Source organism: Gobio gobio (genome assembly GCF_949357685.1).
Source record: "Gobio gobio genome assembly, chromosome: 11".
Lineage (NCBI taxonomy): Eukaryota > Metazoa > Chordata > Actinopteri > Cypriniformes > Gobionidae > Gobio > Gobio gobio.
In genome coordinates, this window is record NC_137104.1 from 47,112,748 (window position 1) to 47,125,840 (window position 13,093).

Sequence of the window (13,093 nt, forward strand, 5' to 3'; positions counted from 1 at the left end):
ATTTTTTGCTATGGACATGGCATCGAAGGTAGCCTAGAAATGTAGAAGCACCCTAGAGGCAGCAAATCTAATTTGCCGCGAGTGTAGTCTAGCAACTCTCGGTAGACCTGCCAGCTGGAAAAAACAAACTCTGTCAGGCCAATCACATCGTGTATAGAGTAGGTGGGCGGGGGGCGGGCGGGCTTAACATAATGACGGCATGTCACGGCAGAGTTGCGGCGGTTCCACGTGCTACTCGTAAACAAAGAAGCTGGCGAACGGTGGTCTTTTGAATCGGCTTTGGCCCCGACTCTGGAAGACTTGGAGTTAAGCTTTTACAAAGAACGGTACTGAAGTCATTCTTAAGGAAGGAAGATTTGTTCTGAGTTTTGCCGACCGGATACGGTGAAAGTTGAATCCATCAACTAGCTCCACTTCACGTTGCTCTCTGGTTGGTTGTAGCGCTATCCTATTGCGTGCAGAGGGAATTTGATAGACAACTGTTTTTTCCCGCCCCTCGGATTGAGCCCTGTCAATGGTGAGTTCCTTGTCAGGCTACACCGGAGGACTAATTCTTATTTTTCTCAGTTATTTTGCTTTATTTCCAGATTCAATCATTGACTCGTTCTTGCGTACTAGAGCATGTCCGCACATACGCACTCTTAAAAAAAGGTGCTTTAAATCTCTTGACAAACTAAAAGACATAAATTGCATTTGTATGTATTCAAAATAAAAGATATAGGTTATACTGAATGTCAGCTTGCTTATTTTGCTCAAGATAAGGATTTATTAAGTCTACATGTCATGCAAACAAGAAACTATGCTTCTAACCACAGGTCAAGAGCTGTCATTGCAACCAAACAACTTTGCGATGCTGTTTGCGAATGTTCGTTGGAACTATGGTTTTTCGGGAAACACTGACTCGTTGAACTATGCTGATAACAATGGAACTTGCGACCATAGTTGGCTAACGATGCTTTTGGGAAACGCACCCCAGACAGACTGTTGCATAGCATTATTTATTTTTTCATTTTATAGTGCCACCAAGTAGCCAGTCGCCACGTCCTTTTTCACGCGACCACAGACCGAGCCCATACATCGGTGTACAGAGTTTGGTGAGATTCTCTCATTCCGTTCAAGAGGAATAGCTGTTTTAGTAAAAGTGGCCACAGCCACTTCAAAAATTTTGGCGTCCTGTCGCACACTTTTTTTGATAATTATCATCAAACTCCAGAGAATCTTTCTGCACTGGTTTGGTTCTGATCTGGCGGAAAAAAAACTTGTACTAGTTCGCAAAGTTTTAAGTCTTTACAACTTACGGTTTGGTCTGCTCAATCACTTTTAGGAGAGAATGCTGATCCTTGGAAATTCTAACAAATACAATTAGGTTTCATTTCTATGCGCTTGAACACCTAAATATATATATTTAGTCCTGTTCCAACATTGAAGTGGAAGTTTGCATGTGCAAGCACTGCTCACATTTTCCGAAAAAATACAAACATTTTAAGAACTTTAAAAAGTAAGTATTGCTGTAAAATAAAAAATATATAAAACATTGACAAATAGGTTCCATTTACTTATTGTTGCACAAAGATTAACTGTGTTGTCCAGAGTAGCTGTACATTATTTTCTCACTAAAGAATGTTTCTTTTAGCCTGGATCCGTACTCCTATGTACTTCTGCTCAATTTTCATTTTCCTTCAGTACTCCGTCTGGGATTGCGGTATATTCTTTGGTTTTCAGAGGAGAGGAGAACAGAGGAAGTGGCTGAGAACGATAATGTTGATGTCTAGTTTGAGATGACATATACGTCACGCCCAAACGTTAGCAATTGGTTATGGCAGATCCAGAGTGGCTCTGGGCAGATCCAATAGTTTTAAACTTCAACAGAGGACCCGCCTTCAAGGAAGTTAACGCTTGTCAATTGAGAGTGGCCAGACTCTCTGTACAAATGAAATGGACGAGAGTCTGGTAGGACCAGGCTACATTTCTTTGGCCAACCACCAACTACTTTTCTAATGAATGAGTGTATTATTAAATTAAATCTCTCTGCCAGGGACATCGTGGTCTTCCAGGTGTGGACGGTGTGCCAGGTATCTTAGGTGAAAAGGTAAGAATGCTTTGAAACATTCTTATGAATGATAAAAACCAAGAAACAGCAATTCCCAAGCTTTTCAGAGATATTAATCAACAAGCACTGTAGTCATTTCCTTCTTTATTTACAGGGAGAGCGAGGCAACGCTGGAGAGTCAGGTCCTCCTGGACGTGCAGGAGATGATGTATGAAAACTTTTTTCCGTCGTTGTATACTCTGAGATGTGTATTCACCATTCTCTTTTACATATTGTCATACCTGTGATCGTATCATGTTTACTCAAATTTCCTGCAGGGTCAGCGAGGTCCAATCGGATTCCCTGGACCTCATGGCGATAAAGGAGATCGGGTAAGACTTAAAAGAACATTTTCATCTGCATCAGATGAGGAAAGAGCAAGAAACCAGAGAAACACTTGCAGAGCAATATCCTCCAGCCCGATCAATGCGTGAAATAATTATTACAGCACATTTGTTTAAAGCTCAATAAAGCCAATCAAATAACATCTGCAGCGAATGTACAGATTAAAACTGCTATGTGAGCATAATGTATGCAGGGTATATGTTAGGCTTGTGTGATAATACAAACGCAATAGAAAGGTCTTTCTTCCAGCTGAGCACAATGAACTTTGGTAAAGCTTTAGCCCTTCTGTTTCATATCTGCAGGGCCCTCCTGGATTCAACGGGATCCCAGGACCCACCGGACCCCCAGGATCCCCAGTACGTGAGCAGTATTTAAAAAGATAAATTCAATATTCACTGTCGTTCTAAACCTGGTATCAAAGTACAGAAGATGTATGTCTTAATCTGATATTTATGAGAAAAGACTGTACAGCATGCCAGTCTAGTGGAAATATAGTTCAACAGAGCTTATAAAATATAAAGTAAGATTTTAAGATGATTTCAAGTTATTTTAAGGAGATAGTCCAGTCCTGCAACATCACGAGGGCATAAATGAGTTAAATAAATACTAAATTAAAATGTAGCTTCAAGCAGCAATACCGGGGCCAAGCGCAACAGAAGCAAACAAGGAAGCTAGCAGCAGACCAATTGAAAAAATGAGTGAAGACATTTGAAGACAATTTTAAGCAAAAATGTTAAAACCCCACATTAAAACATTGAGTTGTATAGAGCCAATGTCATATTTTGTTTAATTATAACGCCACCAAGAGGCACAATCTCACCATTTTTTTAATGTGTCTTCGGAGTGAGCCCATACTTGAGTGTCAATTTTGGTGAAAATATCTCATTTAGTTTTGGAGTTATAGAGATTTATATGAAAAAACACGTAAAAAAATGACTAACACCTAACTTTGATTGGATTTTACTACCATCCATATTTTGACATTTAGGCTCACCAATGTGGCTATCGACCTATGTTTCCGAACTTCTGACGCTGGTTTCATCTTGATCGGACTAGCGGTTTCGAAGATATCAGCTAATTTTTTTAAGCGCTAAATTACAACGCTGCACAAACCATACACCGAAACCTGGTATAACCTTGAAAATAAGTCAATCTTCATAAAACACAGCATTTTAGCACATAATTCAAAATGTCTGACAGCCAAAATGGGCGATGTGGTAAAATTGGATATCAGACGACTCGACATGTTGCCCTGAATCTAACGAGACCACGGTTCAAAAGTTATAAGCAAAAATAGGCATTTTTCATATCTCCGGACCAATAGGTGGCGCTGTGCCGAAACGCTGCAAGTTGCCTCAGGTCATGCTTGTGTTGACATGTACCAAGTTTGGTCTGAATACAATAAAGCGTTGCAAAGATACAGCCTTACGCCTGTTTTTGCAAGTGCTTTGTAAAATTTGTCAAAAACAATTTGACGAATCAGCTTGAATTCCATACATTTTTGTCAGCACTGGCTGAAGATGATCTGGTTCAATTTTCGTGGAAATTGGACGAACCGTCTAGGACGAGTTCGCAAAAGTAGGTTTTTGGAAACATTCCAAACGGCGGGAAATTTATAATGACGGGAAATTACGTCATCGAAGCAGCATGAGCTCAGGAATCAGAGGAAAAAATAATTTTTTTTCTAGCCCTTAAAGTTAAAAAATGATTAGCATAAACAAATTTGGACAGGTGGTGGCGCTAGAGGGATTGAGTTAGAGACACCAAAATTGCTATGGTGACAGATAAGACTGTCCTCTATTAGTGTGCCAAATTTCACAACTTTTTACCATACGGTTCTATGGGCTGCCATAAACTCCCATGGCGGAAGAAGAAGAAGACGGGAACGGTTTCAATAGGTGCCTCCGCACCTTCGGTGCAGGATTTCTTTGGTCATTTTGTCTGGCTCAATCAGACAATGGTGGGCGGAGTTAGTGTAAATAGCCTCTGCCAGCAATGCGTGCTATTTGCTCTTGGTGTAAATAGTCACTCCAGTAAATTTAAAGTTAAAGCTTTTTCAGGATGCCGCAAATGGGAGTGCAGTTGATCAACTAACAGTTATTTTGTGCAGATAATGAATTCTACATTGAGTGTAGTGAAGTAAGGGACTATTTATGTGTCTTAACAGGGTGTTGAAGGCATCAGAGGGCGACAGGGACATCCTGGGCCTAAAGGAGATGATGTGAGTTATTGCTGTCCGTATGATCTAAATCTACTCAAGAAAACTATGGATGGAATAACAATCAGCAAATTGTGTTTTAGGGTGCGATTGGAGCGCCGGGAGAGAAAGGAGCTGCTGGTGCCAAGGGTGACACTGTGAGTGACAGATTCACAGTAGATTTATGCTCAAAATGACCTTCGTATTCACCGTCACTGTAATAATTATGAAATTGTACTGAAAGAGTTATTTGAAATGTCTTGGATAACTTTAATGATGATAGAGGATGTTTATGTGTAGGGTGAGCCAGGAAAGGATGGATCTGATGGAGCAACAGGAGCTTCCGGAGAGAAGGTGAGTTATGATGATGATGATGATGATTCAATGATTTATGATTCCATTTGTACCTGCTGCCCACACTGCATGCATATCTAAGTTTTTATGATGCTGTATTTGACCTTTTTGTTAATTAAAATGCATATTGTTTAAAATCTTAAATCTGGCTTGTTCATTGATGAAAACTGAAGAAGAATTTGAGGTTTTGCTGTTTGCTTGACAGGGAGACCCAGGTCTGCCCGGAGGCATTGGTGTCAGAGGAATTGTGGGAATTCCAGTGAGTTAATCAGTTAATCTATATTTATGTGCATGTGTGCAGTGCTGGATAGTAACTGATATCTGGATTATGTAATCAGATACCAAAAATGATATATTTGTAATTAGATTACAACGTTTTAGAATACGCAATCAGACTTCAGTTAAATGATTGATTACATGATTATGAAAGAGTAAATTATTCATCGTTTATTGATTCTCACTCATTATTTGTTATCTTTTAAATCGTCCTTTCTAAAACAGCCTATTGCTTATGTGCAGTCAAACCAAAAATGATTCAGACACCAGATATAATTTTTTACTACCCACATCCACACGAAGCCAGAGTTTTCCCTATCCAATCTTTTTTTCCCCTCGTCTCAAGAAATATCTGCATACACACGAAACCACTGAAACCAACTCAAAACGATGTAGTATACATGCCAGGCCAGTATGTGGCGCTGTAATTCTGCTACAGAAATACACTAAAAATGGAGAAGAAGAGTTGTGGCTAGAAGGGGTACAGCAACGGTAGGAAGTGAGGCAAAATCTCACAATAAAATAATAAATACATGTGTTACTTACCAGATTGTGTTTTATTAACGCCTACACCTACCCCAACCCTAAACCTTCCCTTACAACGCAATATTGATGTGCGCATGCCCAGTGCCCGTAGTTGTATCGCTTCTATTCTTTACCGTGTGGGACATGGAGTGATGACATCACCGTTTCACAAAATATACGGATTGGCTGTACACATGAAAACGCAAGGGTGTCGTTTTCAGATTTATCCACTCTGGGACCCGGTTTAAAAAATATCGGTTTCATGCTTCCAAAACGCCGGATCCGTGTGGACGAAACACTGATATGGTACAACATTTACAGTTACACGCGTCTCTGTGTGGACGGGGCCTAAGTGAGGATGTCAAAATGATGTAATCTGTGACATATTATACCCAATAAAGTAGTCAGATTACATTACCTGAAATGTGTAATGTAATAGATTACGTTACTAACTACAGTTTTCATCATGTAATCTGTAGTAATGGACTACAATTTGTATGTAATCTACTCAGCACTGCATGCTTTTCCTGAAACGATTCTCAAAGCAGCCACTGTAACTGAATGCTATCGAATGAGATTCTGCCTACTATACAGGACATACTGAATTTGTGATTTACATGAGGCGTGTGGTATTGACACCAACAAGCTGTAAATGAGGAGATTTTCACTCATTTGTAATCTGTGACTCACCTTGAATTAACAATGTCGCATCTCAAATTCAGGGTTTACCAGGAAAACAGGGACTCGTGGGGCCTGCTGGCCAAAAGGTAGTCATCATTTGCATAAAAAAATTTAATATGCTGAATCTCATTTAAATTTGAAAACAGTGATGCCATATCAAGCAATTTCACTCTTTCTATTACAGGGTGAAATTGGTGCTGTAGGACAGACTGGTCCGGTTGGGCTTCCTGGTAAAGATGTGAGTATTTTAGTGTTTTTTTGCACTTGTATGAATGCTTTTTATGATTATTAATCATGCTAACTTTATATTTTAGGGAGCACTTGGACCAGCAGGAGAAGATGGAACTCCAGGAGTCAAAGGAACCACTGTAATACAAATTTTAGAATTCTTAAACACACATTCACGCCATTCTGCGCTGAGATTATAATTCAAAGTAATTTGTTGAAAAATGGATCCAATTAATCAACAAAATTCCCTCCTTAGGGTGAAACAGGAAAACAGGGTCCAGTCGGCCCAATGGGCCCACAAGGAATCCAGGTGGGTTGGACACCATCAATGGACCTGTTGGTTTGATTATGGATATTAATGGCTGTGTTCTAATTTGCATACTTATACTATGCTGTAAACTTATATACTTTACTGGAGATGGCAAAGACAGTACATGTGAGCAAGTTAAAAAAAAAGGTGTATTGATACCAGTGTTGGGTGTAACTAGTCACTAAGTAATTAGTTACTGTAATTGAATTACTTTTCCCTTGAAAAAGTAAAGTAAGGGATTAATGTAATTTAATTACAGTTACTTCGAATGTAATTTAACTAAATACTGTGTATAGACTGTAGAACAATTATATATAATACAATAGTGGAATAACATTACATTTAAAGTCATTTAATACATTTGTAATACTTGGGTCAGTTAAAGGTGCACTATGTAACATTTTTGCAGTAAAATGTCCAAAAACCACTAGGCCAGTGTTATATTTTGTTCAGTTGTGTACTTACAATATCACAAATGTTTCCAACTATTTGTAAATCGTAAGAAAATTGCTATTTTACCCAAGGGACCGGGACGTGTGAGGGAGTCACCTGTCGATTGCGTCATATCTGCGTTCCCCTCGGTTTCCGTTTTTTTATTTTGCAGAAACGCTTTACTCTCACTGCAGTGTGAACAAGTGTCATAGCAGCCACCGAGCGAACACACAGAGTAACGTAACGCTCAAACGTAGCGTCATCAAACTACGCAACCTCTAGTGGACGGAAAAGTTACATAGTGCACCTTTAATATGAATAATTTATGTAATTTTATATTATTCATTGCATCCTTGAATCTCTTAACTAGTTGAGGTTGATATAGGATTTAGAAAGTGATAAGTAATTAAATACTTTTTGGAGAGAGTAATTTGTACAGTAATCCAATTGCACTATTGAAGATGTAATTAGTAACTAATAATTCATTAATTTGTTTAGCCCTATACAATAATACATTGTTATTGTACAGTATTTTCATTATTCCATGGGGATGCTAAATATTCAACTATATTACTGATCGGCCTGCGTTGACACCACATGAGAATTGAACAGGACGATTTTCAAAATCAAATTCTGTTGCATTATTTTCCTGTTACCACTGTAAAGCTGCTTTGAAACAATCTGAATCGTAAATAAAGGTGACTTGACATGACTATTATTTTGACTACTTCCGCAGGGAGATAAAGGTGACCATGGACTCATGGGTCTTCGTGGAATCAAGGGTCACACGGGTCATAAAGGAGACCAGGTTTTGATCATTGTTCATTGTAATAATCCTAACAGAGCAGACCTTATTATTGTTCGCTGTGTGTGATCATGTTGTTGTTTTTTTTGCTCTTTCAGGGTCCGATGGGTCCCGTCGGTCCCAAAGGAAGTGAGGTAAATTATAAAGCCCCAGTCAAACAATGCACTCAGTGACCGTATTAAATACCTGCTGCTTCATGCGCTTGTATGAATAAGGGTAATCTTTTTCTTTCTTCGTTCTACAGGGGGATCCAGGTGTTTCGGGAGAACCAGGCGTGAAGGGTGATCAGGTTCGCCATATTTATAGCAGCATACACACCCTCTAATTATGGTATTCCAGTATGTGTACAGTAGTGTAATGGTTTTTAATAATGGTTTACAGGGGCCGCCGGGTATTACTGGAATCAAGGGAGAGGTAAGTGTGCCACTTAAACATTCTTTCAAGGTATATTGTAGAAAAACAAACAAATTTTATTTTTAAATCTGTATATTTATATGTCAAATAAATTAATATTTAAAAAAAAGAAATCAATTATTCTATATACTGTATATATTAGTGCTGTCAAATCGATTAATCACAATTAATCGGATCTAACATAAAAGTTTGTGTTTATATAATATATATATGCGTGTTTATATATATATATATATATATATATATATATATATATATATATATATATATATATATATATATATATATATATATATATATATATATATATATATCAGACATAACATTATGACCACTGACAGGTGAAGTGGATAACACTGATTATCTCTTCATCACGGCACCCGTTAGTGGGTGGGATTTATTCGGTAGCAAGTGAACATTTTGTGTTAGAAGCAGGAAAAATGGGCAAGTGCAAGGATTTGAGCGATATTGGCAAGGGCCAAATTGTGATGGCTAGATGACTGGGTCAGAGCATCTCCAAAACTGCAGCTCTTGTGGGGTGTTCCCGGTCTGCAGTGGTCAGTATCTATCAAAAGTGGTCCAAGGAAGTAACAGTGGTGAACCGGCGACAGGGTCATGGGTGGCCAAGGCTCATTGATGCACGTGGGGAGCGAAGGCTGGCTCGTGTGGTCCGATCAAACAGACGAGCTACTGTAGCTCAAAATGCTCAAGAAGTTAATGCTGGTTCTGATAGAAAGGTGTCAGAATACACAGTGCATCGCAGTTTGTTGCATATGGGGCTACATAGCCGCAGACTAGTCAGGGTGCCCATGCTGACCCCTGTGGTGGTCATAATGTTATGCCTGTGAACAAAGACACTGTAAAATATAGTGTTACCCAAACTTTTATGTTAGTGTGTGTGTGTACAGAATCAAAATTTCCTACGGGAAATACAAACATTATTGCTTTTGTTGTTTGTACGTTTTTATATTCTCATTCTTTGTTTTATCCAAGAGTGGAGAGAAAGGCCAGAGAGGAGCTACAGGAGCTGATGGTCGTCCAGGACAGCCAGGCCATGAGGGTCTGACGGGACCCCAGGGAGCCAGAGGTCTGGAGGGGGAACGAGGTCAACCAGGATCCCCTGGCCCCAGAGGTCTACCTGTCAGTACATTACTTTCAGTACATCACGTCAGTACTTTAGAAATGCTTTCTGTGCAGTAGTTGCTGATGTTAATGTAAAAATGTATTTTTAAAAGGGGCCCAAGACGAATGACGAGAAGATCCGTGATATTTGTTCAGTTATTGTTGAAGGTACGACATCTTTATTAGTTATTAAAGTCACCATGAAATTTAAAATTTTTAATGGAACATTGCAGAATTTGTTATAAATGATTTATCTGTGCATATCATAATTTTTTTTTTTTTAAATCATGTTCCCTAATTATCTTTTATCAAATGAACTTCCTCTCCCTCTTGCAACAACATCTCTTCTCTGATGATGTTTACTGGCGTGAGGGCGGGGCAACCTGTCACTCACATGACATCACAGCAATACCATACCACAAGCATCCAATTAATTACGACGGACAAAATCTATTTCCACACTACATTTTTTCTTGTTCTGGAAGCTGTTTCAGGGGCTGTTTAAACGACAACATTTTAAACTAAAAACGTTAAACTTTTAATGCCTTTTGGCCATTCATTTACACGATAACAGCGCTTTGGCAGCCTGAAAACACAAACTTTTAAAAATGTTTTTGAAAAGATACACAAAAACAGTGTAGCGTTTCTTTTCATCAAGTGACACATCACTAAGTGTACATTTAAGTGACATCGCCAACTACTGGCCTGATCCATTTTGCGGAGCTGTGTGACAATGCCGTCGTTTGTACATAAAAAATGCATCGGAAAAACGTTTCCATTTTTAGTAAATCATTGTCATGTAAACGTACCCTCAGTCGGATATATGTTACAATAGGGAGGAAAAGACCGTTCGCAACTTTAAAACACTTACATCAACGGTGCCCAGTCCAGTTCCTTGAGATCTACCTTCCTGCAAAGTTCAGCTCCAACCCTGATCAAACACACCTGGACCAGCTACTGAAGATCTACAGGAGCACTTGTGTGTTGGATCAGGTTTGGATCTGAACTCTGCTGGTAGGTAGATCTCCAGGAACCGGATTGGGCACCATTTCTTTATAAATGGCAACAAAACTGTAACATAATATTGTACCAAACAGAACATTTAGATGCCTACAAGAAGGAACTAGCCAAGAAACCGCTGGCCCTTGGAGCCCCTGGAAGTCCAGGACTCATGGGACCCGCTGGACCCCCGGGACCAGCAGGTCCTGCTGGAGAAGCAGGACCCAGAGGATTTATGGGCCCCAAGGGGCCTCAAGGATACTATGGCCTTCCTGGAAAACAAGGAGTCAAAGGTACCATTTATTTTACTCACTTCCTATGATGTTTCCAAACCATGTGTTCTGCTGTCAGCCGGATTCAAGCAAAGCTCTTGAGGATGCACTGCTGTGATTACAGTGAGCCTTTGATTGCAATCTTTTATTTGTTTTTTATTGCCAATGAATTCTCAAGATTAAATGCTCATAACTAGTAACTATGAGTTAAGCTTCAGCTGCATCATGCAAATTACATTTACTTTATAAAAAAACATCAAGGATTTCACATTTGATTTATTACTTAAAGGGATACTTCACTGCTGGAAAGATGAATGTGTATCATTTATGTAGTGGAAATGTGAAATTATTTTAGAGGTTGGTGCCTTCTAGACTGAGAAAAGACAGAAAATGTATTTTTGGCTCATGTGGATGAAAGACAACAACTCCCAGAATGCACTTGCTGCGCTGCCCTATGAGGCCACTCCCAAGCCACGCTTACCGGTTACATCACTTGCCCACCGCAGCACCACCCCCAACGTCATGTTCATTTTTATAGTAATAAAATAATTTAGTTCATTTAGAGAACAGACACTACATTTAAAAACTGAACGTGTCTGTTCAATACAGCGTGAGCCGAACGAGAGTCGCAGCACAAACGCAGCAGGAGTCAGATTTCATTCATCATGAGAGCGAAGAGCTGAGCTAAGCACGGCTTTCATTCACGATTCCAATCTGGCACGTTTTCAGTTCATGCCTATGGAAGCTTAACTTTCATAGGAATTCATTGAAAACACTTGCGTTGCTCCGCACCGCTCCGCTATGAATGCCCGAGCGGCCGTGCACATTTACATTCTGTGAGTGAGATCCCACCCCCTATGGGCGGGTTGAAAACATGCGGAACTAGCTCCTACTACTGGCTGTAGTCTCTACCCTCTGGCCAAAAAAGCCTCAGATGACGCAAAATGACGATATTTGCGTCATCAGAGGCTTTTTTCCAGACATAAAATACATAAATCTCTCGTCTCAGGGGGATATGAGGGGGGAAAGCACAATCATTCGAACATACTACAGAGTTTCTGCTGATACAAAGCTTAATGCTAATCGCTGAAGTAACCCTTTAAAGCCCACTTAAAGATACCACAGCAAAAATCTAGCTATATATATATATATATATATATATATATATATATATATATATATATATATTAGGGATGCCACAATTCTCAATATAATATTGAACCGTTCGGTACGGCATTCACGGTTCAATACGCGCTAATTTCGCATTTAATTACTAATTTTTCTACAAATTCAATAATTTGCCTCCATCCCAGTTTAGTGAACAACGCGACATGCATTCACATCACACGTTAGTGGTAGAGTTATACTCAAGGGACACTGGTTATTCACAATCACGAAGGTTTTAAACCCTAGCTTGCCGGTTAAACATTTCATTCGCGTGCTTATGCACATGTGCTTTTCCGAGCGCGCGCACTAAACGCCTGTCAAACACGTGATTACTGGACTAAGTAGTCGTCTTACTGCGCTAATACTGTCAAATACACACAAGGTTAACATAAACACAGTCGGTTATGTCCAAAGTGAAAGTAAAATCGGTGTGTGTCTGTATATTAGATGCGTGCAGGTCTTAAATTGACAGCAGCACAGCCTAGTGAACACGCTGTCCTTAAAGGGACAGTTCACCTCTAAAATTATGTCATTATTTACTCACTCTATTGTTTCAAACCTGTATTAATTTCTCGATGACAGAATTTTCATTTTTGAGTGAACTATCCCTTTAATGTTAATACAACAACAAAAGACAAAGAGAAAATCGCTGCTCTTGACTTTAATACAGTAGCTTTAATACGAATCAATGTATATTTTATTGTGAAGTCTATTGTTTTATTTTTACATTTATTCATTCAATTTCATACTTAAATGCTGCTGTACAGCTCTGAGCTGCCAGTGTAAATCTTTATATATGTATTTATTTATTTTTTATTTATTATACAATACACTAGAAATGTGTACAAGGGTTTTTTTTTTAGTAAGGTTTTTCAAT

The 13,093-nt window shown here is 39.1% G+C and overlaps 1 protein-coding gene across 1 annotated transcript in view; it reads left to right on the top strand.

Annotated features, from left to right (window-relative positions):
* The window catches only part of col9a1c (collagen, type IX, alpha 1c), a gene marked incomplete at its 3' end in the record, with an annotated part of 41,689 nt that overhangs the window by 22,175 nt on the left and 6,421 nt on the right, over nt 1-13,093 (top strand). The window contains exons 16-33 of the mRNA XM_079828576.1: nt 2,036-2,089; nt 2,205-2,258; nt 2,368-2,421; nt 2,737-2,790; nt 4,602-4,781; nt 4,932-4,985; nt 5,191-5,244; nt 6,509-6,553; nt 6,652-6,705; nt 6,782-6,835; nt 6,952-7,005; nt 8,174-8,245; nt 8,341-8,376; nt 8,487-8,531; nt 8,624-8,656; nt 9,650-9,796; nt 9,892-9,946; nt 10,876-11,070. Coding sequence (XP_079684702.1) covers nt 2,036-2,089; nt 2,205-2,258; nt 2,368-2,421; nt 2,737-2,790; nt 4,602-4,781; nt 4,932-4,985; nt 5,191-5,244; nt 6,509-6,553; nt 6,652-6,705; nt 6,782-6,835; nt 6,952-7,005; nt 8,174-8,245; nt 8,341-8,376; nt 8,487-8,531; nt 8,624-8,656; nt 9,650-9,796; nt 9,892-9,946; nt 10,876-11,070 — 1,294 coding nt within the window. The remainder of the gene's footprint in view (nt 1-2,035; nt 2,090-2,204; nt 2,259-2,367; nt 2,422-2,736; nt 2,791-4,601; nt 4,782-4,931; nt 4,986-5,190; nt 5,245-6,508; nt 6,554-6,651; nt 6,706-6,781; nt 6,836-6,951; nt 7,006-8,173; nt 8,246-8,340; nt 8,377-8,486; nt 8,532-8,623; nt 8,657-9,649; nt 9,797-9,891; nt 9,947-10,875; nt 11,071-13,093) is intronic.